General features: G+C 32.9%; 1 protein-coding gene across 1 annotated transcript; it reads right to left on the reverse strand.

The window, feature by feature from the left end:
* Nucleotides 1-795: 795 nt before the first annotated feature.
* LOC145248174 (uncharacterized) lies at nt 796-22777 on the reverse strand. The gene is made up of 4 exons (XM_080110014.1): nt 22622-22777; nt 18608-18643; nt 6904-7210; nt 796-1152 (listed from the first exon to the last, which is right to left on the reverse strand). Exons 1-4 carry the CDS (start codon nt 22689-22691, stop codon nt 840-842), a joined length of 726 nt encoding a protein of 241 aa, XP_079966140.1. The 5' UTR covers nt 22692-22777; the 3' UTR covers nt 796-839.
* Nucleotides 22778-25349: the final 2572 nt, after the last annotated feature.

Here is a 25349-nt window from a genome sequence, read left to right on the forward strand (position 1 = left end):
ATACTGATTAGGCTTAACATTGCTTAACTTTGGTGATCCAATGAGAACAGGTGTTGTATAGAGCACTGCCAGAGGATGCCAAGTAACCTGAAAAAATTATTATGATCGTTTTTGATGTTTAGAAAATAGAATGCAAGAAAATATGTATCAAGTCGAAAAAGGTATTTTCAGAATAAAAATATTTATGGTCGAAATCTATCAGGAATGCGTGAAATATTAGAACGCAAACAATGGAGATGATTTAGTGATGGCATCAGGTGATCTTAATGTCATGTGTACTAATGACGTAGTGAGATAGTTTAGATAGTTTTAGGGTGCTTGTGCACTTTTGTTACCGTGCTAAAATAATAGCGTTATTATTTTGAAAGCCATTCTTAACATGAGGAGGGAAGGGTTTTTTGTAACTATTCTGTGCAATTTAACATTTAATAAAAAATTCTGTGCAATTTAACAATTTAATAAAAAATAAAGATATCATGAAGCTTGAATCTAACCCGAAAAAAAAAACTATTTCAAAATAGTGTGGTGGCAAAAGTGCACAAGCACCTAGTTTTAGTTTAGAGTTGAGACTCAGAGGGGAAAATGGGACAGGTTAGCACGGAAGATATTGTCTCTGTGTTCGATATTTTTTCCAGCGTCGTCCGTCGCCTATCCAGCACTGGTGTGTCAATGTGATTTTTGTGATAGGCGTGTTGCAGAAATTTAAAGGGCTCAATACAGTGTCGCCATCTATGAGAAGTTTGGGAACTACTACCTTAGACAGACAAATGAAACAAATAGACAGACAAACAGAAAGAAAGACAAAACGTTTATATATTAACAATACATGTGTGACACTTTTAATCAGAAGCACAAGCAAGGGCCGTTTGCGACCAGACAGTTTTATTTTTGCATTGTTTCACTGTCATCTTACCCCATCGGTCACAGTGGATGAATTTTGTGGGGTCATCAGAACAGCCAAAATAGAGACGGTCGGCGCTAATCACCTTTTCCGTGATAGGAATTGGCTTGCATGGGTTGACTCCATTGTTACATGTGGTAATTTGCTCTTTAACTTTCATGCAGGTTTGGCTGGCAAAGTTGAATTCAAATCCAGCTAAACATTGACCAACCATGGGTACTTGTGTCGTAGAGCGCTCGCAAATAATAAATCTGTGGAAGAGAAAGTGAACAAAGCAATAAATATTAGGATTAAGACCAACGTTGCAAAGTCAGGAGGAGTAGCAAAAAAAGGTCTGGGTTGTAACATCTCCCCCCCCCCCTCGCCACAAGAATTCCGCGGTAGGAGTGCCTCAGGCGATTAGCAATAAACTAACTCCTTCTCAAAGAGAGAAAGTAAAACTTGGGAAGGTAGCCCTCCTAAAACTGCACAGTCAGAAGGAGTAGAATGTTGTTTTGGAAGGAATCAAAGCCAAACTTGTAAGAATGCTAGGAGTAGGCACGGCCAAAAAATGGAAAAAAAACCAAGTTTTTTTTGTTTGTTTTTTAAACGAATTAAAATCTATTAAAACCCATTATTCTTCAGCAATTTTTTTTTTTTTTTGCCAGAAAGATAAAAGCCTGAATTGTATCATATGAAAAGCAGAATAATATAAAACTTTTTCTACTATTTTTAATAGAATTTTAAAATTTCAAAAGAAACACCATTGGCCGCCAATTTTTATCTCGATGGATAACACATTTAAATATTTTTTAAAGGTTTTTAGATCAATTAGTTTTTTTTTTTTTGTCTAAATAAGATTTAGGATGATTGCTATAAGAATATGCAAAAATATTATAAAATAAGTACCTGAATTTCAAATAATCCCATCTTTTATCTCACTCTATAGATTTCAGGTACAGAAATTAAAAAATCCAAAATTTAATGATAGTTTCAAAGAAACTATGGTAGCCTTCATAGGATTAAATAAGTTCATTTAGTCCTGTAAATTTCCATGTATTTTTAACGTTTGTTTTGACAATTAAGTGAAGAATAAACTTTATAAGGGTTTAATTCTTTTTTAATTAGCGATGTATATATATATATATATATTTGTTGCCTACATAACCTCGAAAGTTAAGCAATGATGAGGCTGGCCAGTACCAGATGGGTGACCATTTTGGGAATGCTAGGCGCTGTATGTGTTGGAGACAATTCCTACATCTAGTATCACGCTTGGTCGTTTTGAGCCTATCTTGCCATCGGGACCAAATGTTTCTGGATGAGAGAGTGTGGTAGATGCAAGTCCCCCACACTTTAAACTAAGTCAAGCGCAAATCACGGCAAAAAGGAAAAGGGGGAGATAACAATTGTTTGTAAATACGAACAACTGTTTGTAGTTTTTATGGTCTTCCATAGGTAAGGTAATATCATGTAATGACAAGTTGCCAAAAGAAATTATCGTATTTTTAGCAAAATGCGCAGTTATCTATCGATTTTTTCTTTTTCGGTACCGATTCTTCAAAGCATTTCCTATTTAATCGTATATTAACAATATTGGGCTTACTAAAAGAAAATTATTAATTTATTTTTCAAAGATTTAAAAATAGTGTTTTTCGTAAAAATAATAAAAATATATGTATATTTTTTTTATAATCTGACAGAATAATTATTATTAACATATTCAGCAAATTCCACACTTCAAATCACAAGAAATGAAAAATTAAACACATTCAAAATTTGGATTTTCAACCTTAAAATCTGATACATGAACATTATTTTTGTTTTTTGAGGGTTTTTTTTATCTACAATCCTCCCCCTCCCCCAGAATACAATATATTTTGTTCAGTTTCGGCTGGTTATTCTAAGCATATTTGTAACTACAAATAAAGAAGGCAGAGTTTTGTAGGCAAAAAATATATATAAAAATATCGATTATGAAAAAAAAAGTACGCTGTTATCAAGTTCATTATTTACTTAATAATCAATGAAAATTTCGTATTGATTGGATAATTACTTGATTTTTTGGTAGATTTTTAAAGAGAGACTCCATCAAAATACTTACTTCCTTCTTCCGTTTTGTCCGTGTCTAGCCTAGGAGTAAGAGTCGGATTTAGTCATCCCCGAAAAATCACCAAATAACCTGGTCTTTCAGCTAGGAACAAAGTGTAGGGAAGGCCTTACTAACACTTTCTGTTTTTGGAATTTTTTCCACTCATCCCATGCCAATGAAATAATTTTTTACTTAATAAAAACGATTTTTCCAAAATTTTATTTTTTACAAAGATCGTTTTTATTTTTATTGTTTAATATATATATATATATATATATATATATATATATATATATATATATATATATATATATATATATTCAGAGGTAGAAATGGTAAAAAATAGGATAAAATTGCTCAATACGTTAGTAGAGCTGAATATGATGAAACAGACAGTAAGTTTTCTGTCCACAGAAACAATTGTAATGGATTAAGTCAATAGTTGAAGTTGTAAAATAATATATATATATATATATATATATATATATATATATATATATATATAATTCAAACAAGGTAGTGTTTGAATATATGGTTAAGTGGCAGTTTTAGTCATTTAAAACTGCTTTAAAGCTTCACTGCTTACTCATTTTTCGACCAAATTTCAAACAATTATTACAGTTTATGGATCACCTTCTTAGCTATATTGTGAGAAAATATTTTTCAATTTTCGTTCAGTAAAACAAAAGTTACGATGAATTTTCTGCTGCTCAAAATCGTTAAAATATATAAGGAGGTAATCAACGCTTTTTATGGCTGGTTTCTATAGAAACCACGTCGCTCCAGCGACTACTGTTGCTACTAATTCACTTCTGTCACGGAAAGTGAAGTAACAAGTGGAACAGAGAGAATGTTAGCATGAAAGGGAAATAATTGGGGGGGGGGGTATTGGAAGCAGACGAGTGCCGTACATTGTTATTACATATGTTTATGGGGCAAAAAAATAAGACTGAAATTAAACAAAGAACAAGTGAATTTATTGAAAGCCTGGAAAAGTCATGGATTACAATAGAAAAATGCAAGCATGAAAAGTAATATGTTTAAGCTTAAACATGGAAAAGTAAAGGGCTAGTTGTTAAAACTGGAAAAGAAAAGGACAAGATATTCTAGTAGAAAATATAATAAATTTATAACTTAATAATTTATAAAATATTGCAGCATTAAGAATTTTTCATTTAAATTCAATTTATAACATTATATAATCTATCTATATATATGATGATTGCAACGTTTTGTCAGACTAGTGCCACTCCCTCAGACACTTAAAAGTCCATGAGCCCAAAAATGACTTCCATCGCCACAGGACCATTTTAATAGAGAAATGCCTGAGGGAGTATCTATACACAGATGATGTTACAGAGCCTTAGCTTTGTACGACAGCTAAGTGTCTCTCTCGGTTCAAAATGTTGAGATCCAGCAACAAGCAAGAGCAAGACAACAACAAGTTAAACTGCAAACCAGCTTAATGCGGGTAATGGTCTCTCGCTTTATGGTTTTTTGAATCAGAGATTTGCTTCTCCTAGAAATCTTGCTTTCACCACGGCTTACGGGAGCCCTCTCCACCCCAACACACACATACATACACGCAAACACACACGGTGCTAGTTGGCTGTTGACCCCGAAAAAGGGTTCATTCGTCCTTTGGAAGGTCTTGTTTTTAATCCTTCAGGGAGACTAGCCAACCTCCTCACCAAACAAGTTTGGTGGGGGAACTAGTTTAGTTGCCGGTGACCCGACCATGAGGCAGGTAGCATCTATATATATATATATATATATATATATATATATATATATATATATATATATATATATAAAATAAAATGTCTCGGCAGTTGTGTGAAAAGTATATCTAATTTTTCTTTTATTAATATTATTGGAATTTTCCTCTTTTCTTTTCTTTGTACATATTTATGAATTATTCCATGGATTTCGGCCTTTTGGATTATTTTGGACCATCTTTCAATTACGTGATTTCCTTGGATTTTACTTGTGCAAATGGAAACTCAATTAACTTTCTTGGAGTTATATTTTTGGATTTTACCTTCATTGGATAATTTACCTTTCACCAGACTATCCATTCACGTGTAATCACCCTTTTCTTCACCATATTCGCTCTGCTTCACTTTTTGTTATCAAGTAAGATCTTTGACTTACTTGTAGTTTCATCAAATACTTTTGTATGCAAAATCCGATCCCGCATTTTGCTAATTCCTACGCTCTGATGAGAAGGAAAGTATTTCTTCGAAACTCCGCGGATTAATCAAGTGTTTCCTTTTCAGATTAAATATGCTTTTAACTTTTTTAATCAAGTGTTTCCTTTTCAGATTAAATATGCTTTTAACTCTTTTTCAAAGTGTTTTTTAACATGTTTTATTAACTGTTTGCCCTTATATATATATATATATATATATATATATATATATATATATATATATATATATATATATAATCATTAAAAAATAAAAATAAAAGCGACTTGATTTGGGAATCTTAAGTAGGACGACCCCTGGTGTGAATGGTGAATGTGGTATTATGGTGACTGAGAACTTATAATTAGCTTAGACAAATCAAAGGTACAGTGACGATGACCATAAACCCATCTCTCCCACTTTTAAACCCATCTCTCCCACTTTTTTGATTGGCCTTGTGCCTAATTTTGTTTTATTAATGCTTTGTTTGCGAAATAAAATTTATAAAACAAAGTGGAGTATCCATTTTGATGCTCTGCTTAATCTATCCTGTCTTCGATTAGTGAAGGAGATCTACTATGACTGAGGCATTTTTTATTTTTTGTTCCAGAGTGCTCTCTTTCGGGGAGTTGGATTTTCTCCACATTAAAAATCGACTTTGTGTTTAACTTCCCCCTCGTGGGGAGGCAAGAAAATAGGATCAAACAAGATGAATATCTGAAAAGTTTAAAACAAGAAGTTAGAGTCAGGGTCGACTATTTGGAATTCTTGGATCATAGTCGGAATTTTTTTTTTTTTTACAAGGGAGTCACCATTTTTCAAAGCCTCAAAGGCCACTCAAAGATAAAGATTAATTAGTGTATGGTACTCACTTGTACAACAGTGTAGTGATCGTTAGAGATGAAGATTAGGTATAATTTGATTATTTGAGGGAACGGCTCAACAAGAATTTTTTTTTTTTTTTATAAAGGAGTCACCTCTTATCATTCAAGACATTCCGATATAAAACCTATCTATGAACACTGTCAGATTGCCAGATACATAAAGTACTTTTTTATTTATTTTTTTTTTTTTATTTGAGTGAAAATATAAAAATCGACCCAGCCTTTTCGGAGTCCATAGAGAACTCACACACACACACACACACACACACACACACACACACACACACACACACACACAGTTCCTTTTATATAATAGTAGATAGATAGATAGATAGATAGATAGATAGATAAAAATGTATTTCATGATTCTTATTATGGGCTCACAAGCTTTCACACAGGTTATCAAAGATCTCATTGAATACAGCCTGTGGTGTTCCCTGAAAGCTGAGTGACAACAAGTCTCCCCAGATTTTCCATTACTCTCCACCTCTTTCAATAACATTTACAAATAAATTTGCATTATCGCAACAGCTGTTTGCCATTGATTTCTCGTTGGCAGTGGCCATTGGTCTTTACTGGAATTTAAGTGGCAATAGCCTCCCTATGGTCCCAGTTCTCTTCTCACTTATACAGTGGAGGTCTGGTCAGTGCTCACTCCTCGGTCTTTCCTTCCTTCTTGACTACTTGGCTATTTGGTTTTACTCTTTTTATTATTATTATTACTACTACTACTACTACTACTACTACTACAATAATAATAATAGTAGTAGTAGTAGTAGTAGTAGTAGTAGTAGTGAAATAGGATTATTGTTAAAAAAAGAAATGCTCAAAAAACATATCAAATGACTGAATATTTACCTGTTCTTCATACTGTGATTAATTAAAAAGCAGGTTCTTGATCCGGCGCTTGAGCAGGGATTTTGAAATGTGGCGCCCAGGGGCTGGGTTGGAATGCTTGTATCTGCACCAGATGGTAGGGTACATATGATGGCTGCAGACCCGCAGGTGTTTTTAACTTTATCAAAACTTGCCCCATTCGCACATGTTCCACTGCAACCGACACCTACATCTGAGCATACCAAGAACTTTTTGCTGTCCGACGGGTGGCCAAAAACGATCTGCTTATTGATGACAGCAGTACGTGTACAAAGGAGCTCAAGTATTCCTGAAAAATAGAAAGAAAATTTATCGGAAAAGTTTTTTTTTGTCTTAATCTATATACTGTCTCTCTCTCTCTCTCTCTCTCTCTCTCTCTCTCTCTCTCTCTCTATCTATCTATCTATCTATCTATCTATCTCTCTCTCTCTCTCTCTATATATATATATATATATATACACTAGCAAAGAGACCTGATGTTGTCCGGGATTGAATGAGGATCAATAAATGTTTCATACTTCCATATTTTATTGTCATCAAAATCGGTGAACTAATTACCAATTTTTCAATCAAATCGATTAATTGCCTGTTCTAGTTGTGGACTCGCCATGATGCTCCGGAAGAAAGCTTCACATACCTTCTTTCAGTGATTTAGTCCACTATACATTGTAGTGTACATTACACTGTAAAGAACCTACTGTTGATTTTATAAAATTATTTTTATATAATGGCTTGAATCAAAGTTTAACGAATCAAGTAATATGATTCAATTGTGCTTTGAACAGAAACATTCATTTTGCATGCACCCCTGTCATTCCAAAGAACCTACAGTCGACTTTATATGCTGGACATTTCTGCTTGTGCGGTGATAAAACTTCTCAAATGCATTTGTGATATCAGGCTGTATAAGGATGCTCACTTTAGTCAAAATTGCCTGTTCTTTCTTTCATCAGATTTTTTCGATTATTGATTATCGATACTTATCAAAGACATTCCTATTCAAATCTTATCTAAGAACACTGTCAGACACATAAATACATTTGTGTGAAATTTTTAAAAAATCAGCCCAGCTGTTTAAGAATTCATAGGGAACGAACTCAGACAGGCACACACATATAATATATATATAACAGATAGATAGATATTGTGTTTTCTTGAGAACATACGAGGGCCGACAGCAACTGGAGAGGGCATAATGAAAAACAGCAATGATAAAGAAACGGTAGCATTTACACACACGCACACACATATAGAGAACTTGAATGCCTAATTGTTGAACACACACACACACACACATACACATACAAACACAGACATATAGAGAATTTGAATGCCTAACTGTCGAACACACAAACACACACACACATAGACATACACACACACACACACATACACACACACACACATAGAGAATTTGAATGCCTAACTGTCGAACACACACACACACACACACATACACATAGAGACACACACATATAGAGAATTTGAATGCCTAACTGTCGAACACACACACATACACACACACATATAGAGAACTTGAATGCCTAACTGTCGAACACACACACACATACACATACAGACACACACATATAGAGAATTTGAATGCCTAACTGTCGAACACGCAAACGCACACACACACACACACACACACACACACACACATAGAGAATTTGAATGTCTAACTGTCGAACACACACATACACATACAGACACACATATAGAGAATTTGAATGCCTAACTCTCGAACACACACACACACACACACACACACACACACACACACACACATACATAGATAGTCTTTTCATTCTTCTATTTATTGACTTACTAGCAGGGGTGCCCGGCGTTGCTCGGGTGTTTGGAGGTGTATGCTGTGCAAAAAAAGCAAAAAAATGGTTAATTTTTTAAAACTTTGACCCCTATTATGACCCCTTAAAATTTATAGTTTCGGGCTCAAATCACTTTATTAAGTTAGATCCAGGTTCAAGGAACCTATATCTAAAATTTCAAGTGTCTAGACCCAAAATTGTCGGAGGAGTTTGGTAGAGTTCTTAAAGGTCAAATCGTTGAAATTTGACCCCTTAACAGCCAAATTTCTGGCTGACACCCATCACATCGATTTTCCAAAATCTCAGTACTCGGTATTTCAAATTTCGAGTCTATAGACTAAAAATTGACAGAGTTATTGCGTAGGGAAATGTACACAGACAGACAGACACACAGACAGACAGACACGTTCACTTTTATAGATATATAGATTTTTTTACCCCTTTTCATCTAAAAGAAGACATATTGCTACTTGGACGTATGGTGCTTGTGGTGAATTGATTAGTGAAATGTCTATTTGCATAACATTTAAGCTTCTGCATGTGAATACAATCAGGGAAACAGCAAACAGGAAGGAAATTCCAAAGTCTAAGGGAGAAATTATTAGAGTTAGCTTGTCAGGTTAGTCAGGAGTATGAATGTCAAGCGCTATGAGTTCATCAGAGCAGATTCAATTAAAGTAGTTGTAAAACTGGCACAGAGGTGCAACACTGCAGTGATGGGACAGAGGTTGGAGCTTGGCCGATAGTGAGGGATCTATTAAATTGAAGACTCTTTTTTTATACCTTATCTAAGAGGGAAATCATCATGTTTAGTAATAAAAACAAAAATGGTCTATTTATTGCTATCATAAAATTTTGTATTACAAAATTACATATATATATATATATACATACATATATATACATACACATATATATACATACATGTATATATATATACATACATATATACATATATGTACAGCATGAATACACATGATGATTGCAAGGTCTTGTCAGACGAGTGCCACTCCCTCAGACATTTAAAATCCATGAGTCCAAATGCTTGAGGGAGTATCTATACAAATATGATGTTACAGAGTCTTAGCTTTGTACGACAGCTAAGTCTCTCTCTCAGTTCAAAATCTTGAGATCCAGCAACAAGCAAGAGCAAGATAGCCAGCAACAAATTAAACTGCAGACCAGCTTAATGCGGGTAATGTTCTTCCGCTTTATGTTTTTTTAAATCAGAGATTTGCTTCTCCTAGAAAGGTTGCCTTCACCACGGCTTACGGGAGCCCTCTCCACCCCAATACACACATACACACACACAAATATACACGGTGCTAGTTGGCCGTTGACCCAGAAAAAGAGTTCATTCGCCCTTTGGAAGGTCTTGTTTTTAATCCTTCAGGGAGACTAGCCGCCCTCCTCACCAAACGAGTCTGATGGGGGAACCAGTTTAGTCGCCGGTGACCCGACCATGAGGCAGGTAGTACTGGGTTACATGGTATCAGTAGCACATGACATGACCTGACATGCACACACATACATACATACATACATACATACATATCTATATATATATATATATATACATACATATATAAACATACATACATACACATATTTACATACACACACACACACACACACACATATATATACGCACACACACTATATATATATATATATATATATATATATATATATATATATATGGGGTGCCTTCAATGTTTCCAGACTTTTGTGTACAGGCATTTAAAATTGTCTTAGACACTTAAAAATTCAGTATGTTATTGCTGTACATGTTATGAGATAATTGACCAGGTTCAAATGAACAGCTACAGCAGGAATTTGAATACACCCTACTAAAGCTTAATTGTCACAGCTGGTGAATTTCACAAATGCAATCTGGACATGAGGCTACTTTAGAAGAACGATATGCAATAAAATTCTGTTTTAAACTTGGAAAAATGCCACAGAAACGTATGGAATACTACAGACTGCTTTTAGATCGTCTTGCTTGAATTGAGCATGGTATGAGATTCAAGGAAGACAGGGAGTCTGTGAGGGATGATAACAGGTGTGGAAGGAGTAAGGAAGTCAGAACACCAGAGTTGATTGGCCAAATAAAGAATTTCATGGATAAGGACCATGGTGTGTCTATAGAGACAATAAGTACACAATTTGATGTCAGTGTGGGAACTGTACACATTATTATTTTTAAGTAACTGAAGATGCGGAAGATTTGCACAAAGTTTGTCCCAAGGGTGCTTCATCCTTGTCACAGGCTCTTTGACCAAGACGGGTATTTCCTCACCCTCCCTATTGTCCAGGCCTTGCTCCCTGCGACTTTGATTATTCCCTAATCTCAAGGAAAACCTTAGAGGCTGGGTTGAGACAAGTTAGGAAATGAAAAAAGGCTGTGACGAAGGTCATTGACACACTCACACTAGAGGACTTTCATGGTGTTTTCCAGAAGTTGTTGGAACAGTACAACAAGTGCATTACAGCCGGAGGAGATTACTTTGGAGGGGATTAGAGTTTCAAGTGTTTACTATCAATAAAAGTGCCCATACAAAAAAGTCTGGCAACTTATTGAAAGCATCTCGTATATGTATATATAATCTTCAGGCTGGGATCAGAGTGTAATATCTGTTCTGAAGCTACACTAAATTCTGTTCTCTATCAGTGAAAAGGAGACCTTTCCGGGCTAAAGCATTTTTTAAAATTTTGTCTCCTAATCCAGAATGCTCCTTTCTGGGGAGTTGGATATTCTCTCACATTAAAAACGACTTTGTGCCAAACTTTGTTCCAGTGGGAAGCGAATAAATATTTATGTATATAGACTAAAAAATTTTTTAATATTTTATGAAAAAAAAAATAATGAGAGAAATTTTAAAATGCAGTTTTAATTCCTGGGGATATTAATTAAATGCAGTTTTAATTCCTGGGGATATTAATTAAACTCAACAAATTACAGACTTGCATGAATAAAAATTTATACTAAATATTCCTCATTGTTATATATATATATATATATATATATATATATATATATATATATATATATATATATATATATATATATATATATATATATGTGTGTGTATATATATTTTAAAACAAATGTCTGTAAAAGTGAGGCATTATTAATAAATGTTTAGTAATTTTTCTTTTAATATTCATAAAGAGTAAAACTTTTTTCAAAATAAATAATGTGACAAATAATCATTTAGTTACTATGACAATGTCAGTTAAATAAAAAATTTAAAAAAAGTGTTACGTGCGCTTGCGACAGAAAGGGAGCGATGCGTGTTTTTTATGCTGGTCGCCATGGAACTCAACGCTCAAGGAGTACCAAATTCTGTTTTCAAAAAGAAACTTTTACTACCAACTTTCTTAAAAAAAAAAAAAAGTGCAAGTTTTCCTGAAAAAAAAAAAACTTTCACCTAACAATTTATGGCAAAAATAGCGACCCATAAAAATCTGGGGTGCTTGTACACTTTATTGCCGAAATTGGAGACGCCATTTTTTTTTTTTTTTTTTTTTTTTTTCTCGCACTTGCTATCCAAATCTAGAGGAGACATCATTATATGGCCGAACGATTGCTTCCGGAAAGGGAAAGAATAAATTTACCAAAATTAACATTTATTACTTCCGGAAACGTTAAATTAAACTAAAATAAAGGGAGTAATAAATGTTAATTTTGGTAAACCGATATTACTGGAGAAAATGAATCTTGACGATTCAAAAAAATGTTTAAAATTATTTATTTGTTTGAAAAAACAAAAACAAAACAAAAAAAATCTATTTTATAAAAGTCCAATGTTGCTTTAAAAGTAAATAAAGAAAGTGAAAGAGAACATATATCCGTAATTGTTTAATTGGAAATGTTTCGATTTAATTGATGAGAACGGGAAAGTTTTTCATGGAACAATTTTTTTTTTCATTAAAAACAGAAAATTGAAATGACATATTCATAATAGTTTAACCTGGGCGAGCGCCATTTGAAAACCAAAACATTTATTAGTTTTTTTTTTGTTTGTTTGTTTGTTTATTTTTTCGTTTGTGTGTGTGTGTGTTTTTTTTTGTTGTTGTTTTTTTGTTTTTTTCGAACAAATAAATAATTTTAAATATTTTTTTGAATTGTCAAAATTTATTTTCTCCAGTAATATCGGTTTACCAAGTTTCTGGAAGTAATAAATGATAATTTTAGTTTAAGGGAATAATAAATGTTAATTTTGGTAAATTTATTTAGTTTAATTCATCGTTTCCAGAAGTAATAAAGGTAAATTTTGGTAAATTTATTCTTTCCCTTTCCGGAAGCAATCGTTCGGCCAGATGGTATTTATTTGCTCCCCCACCGAGCAAATTAGGCACAAGGCCGATTTTTAATGTGAGGAGTGAAGGGGAAATGGGGACCAACTCCCCGGGGAGTAGGGTAGGGGAGCTGGATAGTGACAATTGGTATGAAGGGTTGCCCCTACATTGACCAAGGTCTTATATGTGGGGTCGCCCCCACATATGGTCTTTGCTTGCAGTATCTGCCGGAACAGATACTACACGTCCCCCTAGATTTGGAAAACAAGTGCGTGAAAAAAAATGGCGTCTCCAATTTCCGCAATAAAGTATACAAGCACCAAATCTGCTAGCTTAGTGACAAATCTGCTTAAAATATTGAAAGAAAGAAAGAAAAGAATAGAACCTCAAAATGTACCAGAAATTTGGAGGAATTTTTGACACCCATAGCAGAAATTTTTCTCATTTTAAAGTGAGTTGTTTATTTTCTATATGGAATATACTTTCAAAATAAACTATTAAAGTTGTTTAAAAATAATAGAAATATTATTTTTTATTAAAAAAACAAAAACAACAGTGTTTACAAAATGCCGGCGTGCCTTCATGCAGCCATTTTTTTACGTAATACAATCAATAGAATTTTATGAGTTAAATATTTTTCAATTTATAAACTTTAAAAATCTATCAAAATTTTTCTATTGGTTCAATTTTTACGATATTTTCAGGGTCAATGTGAAATTTTATGCTCTTTCCAATAAACCAAATATAATATTTTAGACAAAGGTTTTTTTTTCAAATTCACACATCCATTTTGAAATGTTTATTAAAATTTTAATAATTAATTTATGTGTCAAAGTTTTATATATCACAAATTGAAGATAAAAGATCAATAAAGAAAATATTCCAACTTAAAACTAAAAACAATAGTTTTTTGGGAAATTTACCTGTAAAGTCCAAAGTGTAAAACTTTCTTTTTTTTTAAACACGTTTTTCTTTGTTTTTTTTTAAATTAAGTAAAGCTCATGTTATGCTTACATCGTCAAGTAAATACCAGACGCGTACGGCAAATTTTTCTATCTCATTGAATGTTTCTTTTTTTAGATATTAAAAAAAAAAATTAGTCGATGAAGAAATATTAAAATATATCAATCAAAAACTCGTGTATTTCATTAAAAGAATTTTTTAAAAATAGATGAAGCAGATTTTTTGTTCTAGGGAAACAACTTATAAGTGAATGTGCGTTTCTTTTTTTAACTACCGAGGATGAAAAATACTAATTTTGGTTAACACACGCAATAAAAAAGAGACATTATTTATGCCCTTGGACGAAACCATACTTCATAAATTTAATTTTAGCAGCAGCAGCTATTTAACGCTTTGCGCAAAACATGTTACAAAAATGCGATTTTCTAGGACCCTCGCTTTAAAAAATCTTTTTATTTAAAAAATACATGGAATTTAAAATATAAATATGGATAAATTCTTAACAATGAAGAATGGAACTACCCATTTAATAATATTTTTTTTAGGTAAGTGATTTTTTGGCATTTATATATATATACATATATTTATAAGCAAGTCAAAATATGTTGATTTTCTTTATATTTTTTTAAAAAGAAAACCGCATTAAAGAAACAAATATTGCATAATTTGCTATTAAACATGTTATTTTTTTTTAATTTGGTCTTTGCTCCTTTAATTGAAAAAAAAATTAGGGTTTGAATTATATTTTCAAGTAGTTATAAGCTTCAAAAAATAGTAAGTTGAATTATTAAGGTTCTGATCATCATTTTTAATGGCCACTTTCTGATACACCTATAGAACCTTTCCCAAACATACTGGCAATAATTTGGTTTCGTCCTTCCTTTAAGGGGGCTTGATTTACTAGGATTTGTATTTGGAGCTGGGCACGTATTAAAATTATTTAATTGTTGGATTTTTTGCATTTCAGTTAAATTTGTTAGTTTGCTAGCGCTAAAAGCCCACACAAAAAATTGAACAAAAGACAAAATTAAAAAGAATGGTACTCATGCAGAATTTAACCCCTTTCCCCACACCGGATTCCAATTAGTTTAGGGTTCGACCGGCAATCACCAGATTCAGCCGAGCGTTGTTCAAATGTTGAAACACTAAACCAACATTTTATTTATTTTTTTTTTGCAGAATTAATTAATGATGGGAGTATTTTTTCCGTTTATTTTCTATTGACAAAAAAATTTGTACATTCTCTTGAAAAAAAAATCTAACTTTTCTCTACTTTCACCTAACTATTTACAGTGTTCATATAAAACATTCATCTTTTCTTTTTATATATATATATATATATATATATATATATATATATATATATATATATATATATATATATATATAGTGGAGGTGATAATTAATAAAAACTGAAGAAAGTGCTCAATACTGTTGTAGAGCAAATATGCGTTTTATTTTTTATAACCTTATCTTTCTGTTAAGTTACATTATTGTTTTGGCTACATGGCCGTTTTTTTGGCCGTCTGTAGTGTCCTCAGACTTTTACAGAAATTTTAGCTATTTTGGGATGAAAGAGTGGAAGAGTGAATGAGGTCAGGGGGGGATTGCGAGGAGGGCGGAAGAGGAAGAGAGGAAGGGAACAAGGAGGGAAGGTGGGGGAGGGGTATGTGGATAATGTTTTAGTTTTGGGGTTTAAGGAACTTGTGGGGGAGGGTTTGGGAGGTTCATTTCTGGTGTGGCTGAGGGCATAGGGATACATGAGGGGAAGGGGAATATGTGGGAGTGGGAGGAGGGGGCTTACTTTAAAATTCGAGTCTTAGTGTTAAAGTTTTGGTGAGGTGATTTCTTGGTAAGTATGTCTTGTGCTGTTGACAACAAAATAAAAACTAAAAATAAATAAACCGAATCATAGCCCCCCCCCCCGCCTTCAAACATAAGGGAACACCCAACTCAGTCACTCTTCCACTCTTTCATCCCAAAATAGAGAACATTTCTGTAAAAGTCTGAGGACGCTACAGACTGCCAAAAAAACGGCCGTGTAAAGATATGGTAATAAAAAATAAAACGTGTATGTATATATATATATATATATATATATATATATATATATATATATATATATATACACACACACGGGGTGAAGCGGAAATATCTTTCACATTTTAAACTTTCAACTATATGTTACTAATGAACCTGTGAAAGTGCCAATGATGTTTTCTTTTAGCTAATAACTTGCCGTTTTTTTTTTTCAGGTACCCTCATCAAGCAATATGGTTTGGACTGTTGCACATCACACTTTTACTGTGAAATGTTTTTGAAGAACGGCGAATCTGTAACTGCAGCATAGAGAGCTTTCCGAGTTCATTACAAGATAGAACGGCATGATGCTATTCCAGATAGAAAATCAATACAGCTATGGGTTGCAAATTTCAGAGCTAAAGCTACCTGGAGGTCTCGAAGCACCCACACACCAGACAGTATTTGAGCTGTGAGACTTTCTGTTACTCAGTCCTCCTACATGTTAAGCTTGAAAACATGCTTCGGCTTTGGGATTGTCTGATCGAACAGTCAGAAGAATTCTACATGCAGTTCCATCCATACAAATTAATCATTGCTCAGAAACTGCATTAGCGCCAACTGGGAAGATCGCATGTCAAAATGTGGGAGATATTTCTGTGAACTAATATATATATATATATATATATATATATATATATATATATATATATATATTGATTGCAGGTGATTAAATGATTTACTGACTGGATGGTTTTCTAACGAATGATAAAAAATATAATTTTTTGTATAGTTTTAAAGGTTAAAAACTTCAAATTATATATATATATATATATAAGTATTCCCCAAAAAACAAAGACTACATCTAAATTTTTAAATATAATTTTAATATAAATTGTTAAAGAAAAATTTAATTTGGATACTGAAATTGATTTTAAATTAAAGTTAGTTTTAATTTTAATTTTAAATTTGGTGTGAATATCAAAATTTTGAATTAAATTTAATAAATTTGTCCAATCTGATAGATGAGTTTCTTCAAGCTATTTAAAAGAAATTTACAGTTTATCCATATTAAATAAGGCAGGTGAAGAAATATAAAAAATCGTAATAAGGAGAAGAATAAAATAAAATAAAAATAATTATCAATTTGAATTACCATTCAAAACTTTTCAAAGTTATCTCCCTTAGACTAGTTAGAAATTGAGTTAGGATAAAACAATTCTGTTTAAGACCAGAAAAACATTTTAATTAATAGATTTAAAATTAATAGATTAAAAAAAAAAACAGTTTTAATAGGTGAGGCAATAGACAGTTCAAATATATTAGAATAACATATAACAGAAAAGTTAATGTATACACTTTCTCTCTTTCTTTTTCTTTTTCCCATTCCCTTTTTTTAATCTTCCTTTGTTTTCTTAAGTGTCCAAAATATTAAACGGACAATTTTTTAAATTTTATTATTTGAATTTTAAAGTTGTTTAAAAAAACCAAAAAAACGAGATTTGCACGAGATCTTATAATGTATGTGTATGTTTCCAATTACGGTTATAAACAGATGAGTATCGGCTGAAGAGAGCTTGATATGGTTATCTAAAATGGCCCCCTATTATCAGGTTCAAAACCGATGATACTGATGACTTATCTAAATTTTCTATAAAATAAATAAATAAATATATATGTTTAAGAAAAAAAAGTAAATATAAATATTTGTCTATATATTAATGAAAAAAAAATCATGATTTTGTATTGACTTCTTGTAGTAATATATATATATATATATATATATATATATATATATATATATATATATATATATATATATAGATGCTACAAATTTTCATTCCAGTTACTACAAGAAGTCAATCCAAAATCATGATTTTTTTTTCATTAATATATAGTCAAATATTTGTATTTACTTTTTTTTCTTAAACATGTTTCATTGTGCATATAGCTGATGTTGCCAGCTGTCAGATACAGGAAAATATTACAGAGTCACACAAGTTGATATTATATAAAAAAAAAAAAAAAAGGAAAAACGAGAAAAAATACATAAATTCCAGTTACCAAAATCATGATTTTGTTTCATTAATAGTATTGGGGTGGCACCCTTACAAATTCTAATGATAGACTATTCCTGACATCATTTCCGTGAAATAGGTTCTGCTTTCCAGTCAGTCTGAACCCAAGACTCAGAGGTAGAGAGTCGTAATGTTACTTGTCTTTGAGTTGAGCGGAGTTCCCACTCAAATAACATATTTGTCTGTATTTGTTAATATATTATTCATTTCATAGTTTCCAAGTCTTCTTGTCATTCCTTTCAACATTTGCACCACAAATATATTTATTTATAATATATACTATATTTATATTTACTTTCGTCCATAAGCATCTTACACATATTTTGCATATAACATATCAGAGATCTTTTAATTTGGAAATTCTGATCTCTCAAAATGCACATTATCTCAAGCAAGACAACAAAGTGAGAAGAATTACTTCCCTTTCAGATACAAAGTGTTTAATTGTTATTCTCAGGTTGAAAACTGTGTTACATTCAACAAAATACTTACTTGTTTCTTGATTATTCATATTGAAGTTGGTACAATCTGTAAAGAAAGAAAAAAAAATTATCAAAAAGTATTTGATATTTCTACAATTAATTATTGTCAATTAATTATTATCAATTAATTATTATCAATTAATTATTGTCAATTAATTATTATCAATTAATTAATGTCATTATTTATAGTGTTTACATGAGTCTCATCATTGTCCACATTTTGGTGGTTGCTATCTACACAACGTTTCAGCCATTGTATTCTCCAGTCTTCTTCAGCAATCTTTTGCTATAGTAAAAAAAATTTTAACTGCAGTATAAGTGCACTGAAGGTAAATTACTCAAAGATCACCCATCATGACTGAATGTCAGTGCATACAATAACAGAAACTTTGTGAACATAATATGACTGAAAAATTATATATATGGAGGAAGTGAGGAAGCATGGCTGTGGAAATCTTTTTACCCGAATACAATGTCCAGCATGTTAAAAAGATAACATTTGTTGTAAAAATCTGATGGATAAACATCTGAAGAAGTTGGTGGGGACAGGATATTTTTACGGAAACATAAATTGTAAAATTGCCACTCATTAATGAAACAGCTGTAATGGAAAAATCCAGGAAATAAAAGAAGGTTATAAAAAAGAAAACGTGAGTCTTTGAATTTTCAACAAAACTTTGCACTATATATATATATATATATATATATATATATATATATTAGTGTTGGGACGATTATTTGGAATGGGAATCGGGAATCAGAAAAATCAGAAGATTTGGGGGTATAGGAATCGTTATCGAAATCGGAAAAATTGATGCCTATTTTCCGATGCCAAAACGATTGTTTTGTCTTTTTTTTATTTGATTTTGTTTAAACCAAAATCTTCCATTGCTTGTAATGAATGATAAAATAATAAATTTTTATTGATTTGAAATTGCGAGTAAAGTTAAAATCGATAGATCATCCTCCGCAAGTGTATTTTGACGTTTAGGAAAATATCTGCATATTTAATATGTTTTGTTTTTTTTTACAAAAAATTGGAGGAAATAACAATTTTATAGTTAAATAACTAGAGATTTTTAAAGAATTGGAATCAGAATCAGGAATTTAGCACAGAATCGGTAATTGTATCGGAATCGGGAAAAATATTAGAATCGTCCCATCACACACACACACACGCACACACATATATATTATAATTTAACAATAATTATTTTTTTATACCTACAGACACTAGTGTTTCATGCTTACAAAATCATCAGTGTAGGAGGTGACAATTACTGCAAGTCGGGAGATTCAAATCCAGCCACAAAGCCACCTTTGACTCCATTTGCTAAGCCTTTACCTCTAGGCCACCAAACAATTGCCACGAGAATGAAAGGAATTAATAACGAATAAACGCACAATTTGGATGTAGACATTAGATAATCTAGAGTGTTTGAACAATGGAAGCCATGAATGTTGAACTGCCTCTTAGTTTATAGACAGTGCCATCCTTAAGTATTTTTAAAGGTGCTTGATAATTATAAATAAATAATATTCTTTTATAGCTACCATTTAAGCACTTTTAAGAATATATATATATATTAAAGTGAAAATGTGTGTGTCTGTCTGTCTGTCTGTCTGTGTACATTTCCCTATGCAATAACTCTGTCACTTTTCAATCTACAGACTCGAGATTTGACAAAAGGGGTATTGAGATTTGGGAAAATCTTCTTGATCGGTTTTCGGCCAGAAATTTGGCTGTCAAAGAGTTAAAGTTTGATGATTTGACATTTAAAAACTCTACCAAACTCCTACACCAATCTGCGGTCTAAACACTTGAAATTTTAAATGTAGGTTACGTGGACATGGAGCAAACTTTTTAATTCGATTTCAGCCTAAAATAATCAATGTTACAGGGTCAAAGTTTTAAAAAAATTGACCTCTGCGGTCTCTGCCAAATTACTCAGCCAATTTTTGGTCTAAAGCTTTTAAATCAGCATGGCATTGATCAGTTAACGAATATAATCTTGAGGAATTTCTTGTCATGCCTGATGCAATAATGCTTAAAGTTCAGGCTTAGAAGATGGCTTCCTTTTCTTTTTTGTGAAGGTTCTGGTCTAATATACTCTAAAGTTTTTCAATTGGGTTTATATCCGGAAACTGACTTGGCCATGGAATTTTATTAATCTGACTTTGACTCAACCAATGTTGTGTTGTCCTAAGAGAGACAAGGATCTCCATCTTCCATAAATAGGGAGTTAACTTGGTTCATTTTACCACTTGAGAAAATTGGTAGGAGTTCTTCATGTAATATTGAAACATATTTAGCAGAACTGATGCATCCTTCGCACTCCACCAGGTCTGAGCGACCATCACTCCAAATTGTACCTCATACCATAACCAAGAAACACTCATGTTTCAGCGTTGGCTGCAGTTTTTTGAAGTCAAACTTTTGCTGCGGAAGCCTCCATACCCATACTCAGCCACTGTCAGGAAATAATGCAAATTGTGACTCGTCAGAGAAAATTACATTGGTTCAAAAGGTCATAGATCTCTGCATTTCATGAGCCCAATCTTTTCTTCACTTGATATTGGCAAGACGAAGAAGAGGTTTCCTTCTTGCAGCTCTACCGTAGTAGTCCAGCTTGTGAAGATACCTGACAGCTGTTCTGGGAGTGACACTAGCTTGTGTTGCAATGTCAGAGACATTGTCCCGAGAATCCTCTTTAAGGTATTTATTTGCTTCCCCATGAAAGCAAATTAGGCACAAGGCCATTTTTAATGTGGGGTAAAAAGCATCTCCCCTAAAAGTAGGCAAAAAGGGGGCACTCTGGTTACCAAAAATAATAATTGTCCCAGTATAGAGGGTTTCCCCTCCATTGACTGGTACAAATTATCTTAAGTGCAGTATCTGCAGAACAGATACTACACTTTGATCCTGGCCCGAAAACGCAAGGTTCTTTCAGAGTGCCCGGGGCAACTTAAATGAGGTTTTGTGCACTCTTTGTACTCTCCTGTCAATTGTACGATCACACTCTTAGCAGTAGAAAGGGGTATTAAAAGATTTCTTGCTATTTTGCGTTGACTAAGACCACTTTCATGTTGACCCACGATTCGTCTTAACAGAAATTCTGATCGGTCTGATGCTCCTTTGCTTCAATGTTGTTGGATGCAATTTTAATGCAATATTCTAAATTATTTTAACACTATTTTTACCTGTGAATATATAAATAAATAAATATATATAAGCATATAATAATTTTAGGAAAATTATCTACCTTAGTGTGTATTCTGTTTTGTCATGTCTTTGTGTGTGTGTGTGTGTGTGTATATATATATATATATATATATATATATATATATATATATATGTAATCACATTTACACCGGTTCTTTTTAGATCGCTTAAGTTAAGCAAAATTGAGCCTGGTGACCATTTCGGAATTCCAGGTGCTGTATGTGCTCTCCGCTTATCTCAGCATTATTTTCAGTCGTCTAGCATTTCTCCTTGCCACTGGATTCAGACAGATTTAGAAGTGTGGTTGAGGATTGCACAACCCTTGCCTCACAATTACATCCTAATTTAGACCAATTTTCGTACTTATCTAGAATTAGCTAAAATTAATTAAGAAAACAAAAATAGAGAAAAATCTTTATAATCTATGTACTCGACACAGAACAAAGTTGTCATATTCCAAAAATAACGTAATGTGATCAACTGATTATTTTGTTATATAGAAAATCATTGTCTTATGACTTTTAGTGATTTTAAGAGTAAACGTCTCCATTATAAGGTTGATTTTGATCTCAGGAGTTTGAATGAGTTGTCTTCAGTTTGAAAATAAAATTTGATTTTCTTAATTTAAAAAAAAGGAAAATTTATTCAGTTTATGTGATTTTTGGAATATGATATTTTTGTTCCGTGACAGACACGTTCATCATAAAGATATGTTTGTATTTTTTTATTCAGTGTAATTCTAAATAAGCACCCAATTTTTTTTTTTTTTTTGTTATCAAAATAACCAGAGAATGTTCTCACCTGCTCGGCTAAGGCCATGGACCACTGGTAAAGCCAGGAGAAGACACGCAAGTACATGCATCCTCATCATTTTCAGCTGCGGGTTTGCCTTTCAGGTAGAACACTAAAATGACAACTATACGGATCGCTTCTGATCTTTCTTTAAATACAGCGTTTATGGGAAATTGGGTTTATCGTAAATATCTTATAGGAAGTGCATATCAGATAAGGGCCATAAGATATAGCACCAATGAATACGTTATTACTTATCTTTTTTTTTTTTATATCCTTTCAGTGACAGCTGTTTTTTTAACCACCAAACTCATCTAGTCTCCCAGAATTATGATTGCACAAAAATAAAAACAGCATAACCTGAGATTTTTTTTTTTTTATTTTTACTTTTTCGTCACCTCAAACAAGGTATACTGCAACATGGAACAACATAAGAGGCAACTATTTGGGATCGTGTTTAACAGAGAAGCGTGGGGAGTTGAGCAGCAAATTCACATTATATTTATACTTCTGCAGATTAGTACAGCCAGAAGCAGGAATAGGGGAGGAATTCTATATTAGAGTAGAAAGTTTGCCAGCATCTAGGGACTTCAACAGTGAAGGGGTGGGATTTTGCTGCTTGTCGTCCTCAACGCGTATTATTTGGATTATTTGGATTACTGTTTGCATCTTGAGTACTATTCGTATCACATTTCGGCCAATGTAACCTCCGACCTTCTTCAGGTGTATCTTGTCAAACTCATTCTGCCGTTGTGAGAATAACATCAAGATGAGAACAGTAGTCTGAATAATCCAGTGACATGAATCATCAATCCTCATCTCAAAAATTTCAGAAACAAATCCTCGGCTGTTTTTCTGCACCAGACAACTTTATGATGGCCAATCCACCAATCTAGAATCGACAACCAAAACTCGTCTAGCTACAACCACTGCAAAGAACTTTCTTTCATTAGTTCAATGAGGGATGTTTCTGACAAAGGAGGAAGAATTGCTGTTTTCTGTGTTGGTTGTTATTTGGAGTGGATAGTGTGCGGATATTTGAAATAGGTTCATAATATTCTCGATTATTTAACTGTCAACCTCCACCACTCATCTCCTGGAAAATATACAGACCTTCCTGGAACCACTCCAGAAAGAGCCACTTGAGATAATGGCCGCCCAACATTTACTTGAAAAGGTTCATCTGCTGACAATCTATAAGCATAAAAATAACACTGTCTACAGGCGCCTGTATCTATTCAGACATTATTTTTCTCAAGTACCTTGCTCTTAGTGTAAACTCTTGTTGAAAGAGACACTACCCTTTTTTTTGGGGGGGGTCCCCCAACAAAAGGAGGAAGGACCTGTAAATTCACCCTTGTCTGTTCATTCGTTCGTTCGTTCGTCCATTCATCTGTCCGTCTGTCCGCACTTTTCTCAAAAACTAAGCCTTGGAATTTTGTGAAATTTTGCATAAACATTCAACATGATATGAGAAAAAAAGTAACAGTGCAGATTGCCCCCATAGGGGTGCCTTTCGGATTAAAATGGCTAAAATTGACACTTTCATGCTTATTAAAAAAAAAAAATGATGCCTTGAATTTTTATAAAACTTTCTGAAAAGTTGAAACTAACTGATTTCTATATAATTTTATTTGTCTATACTTCACCATAACTCTTGGGTTTTGCCCCAGGGGCTCTTTTAGGGCTAATAAAAACACTCCATTTTTGGGACTATTTTATCATATTTGTCCAAAATTTTGTGTGTATGTCTATTTAGCAGTTTTGCATGGTGCTGAACTCAAATTTAAATATGTTAAGACCTTGGGGACTTTTTAGGCTAAATAGGGGTGGGGTGGGGGGGGGCAAATAATGAACTTAGTCATTTCTTTTTTTTGCATGGTGCAAAACTCAAAATTACATATGTTAAGGCCTAAAACCGCACCGTTTGTTCATTTTCACCAAGATTTGATGTCCCCTGGGGACTTTTAGGATTAAATGGGGGGGGGGGGAATACTGAACTTAGTCATTTTTTTATGCCTCGTTTACTATGCACTCACGGAGAACCATGCATGCTTCACTTGTTTCAAAGAGAAATCCAATTTTGGATAACTCAATCCAAAATCAGAGATACTACCCTTATCTTGGGTGATTTCTCTTTTTTTAGATAAATATCTATCACTTGCATCGCAAACATGCAACCCACTCAAAATGCAACCGCCTAATGCATTTTCACATCATCACAATCTATGGAATTGGCTAAATTGGATCTATTGAACATTTAGGCTCTATTAATTAATCTATTGTTAAGAAAGGTATGAAACTAAAATTTCCCTCTACTTCGGGTTAAAATACCAACTTGTATTCAATTAATCATATAAAATAAATCCTTTACAACAGGTGCATTGGGTTTTGGCTGTAAATTATCCCAAAATTGTGAATATATGCTTAAACATGCTTCAGAATGTTTTAGATTAGGATTGATAATTTGTATTGTTTGAAATAATCAGATTACTGTTCTCATCTTGGAACTTATTCTCATAACATCTCAGCCTGTATAATCTCCAATCTCATTCAGGTGCATCTTGTAGACCTTGGGAATCTTTGCAGAATTTCAACTGAACCCTTTATTTAATTCATGAGAGTAGGTTTTTCTTGTTCCATCAGCCACAGACAAACATCTTAAGTAATAATCAGTTCTAAGAGATTATTTTCTGCAAACAAATACTGATAGAAACTCGTCCAATAAATATCACCA

Source organism: Euprymna scolopes, chromosome 26 (assembly GCF_053919585.1).
Source record: "Euprymna scolopes isolate OS-2025 chromosome 26, ASM5391958v1, whole genome shotgun sequence".
In the NCBI taxonomy this organism is placed as follows: domain Eukaryota; kingdom Metazoa; phylum Mollusca; class Cephalopoda; order Sepiida; family Sepiolidae; genus Euprymna; species Euprymna scolopes.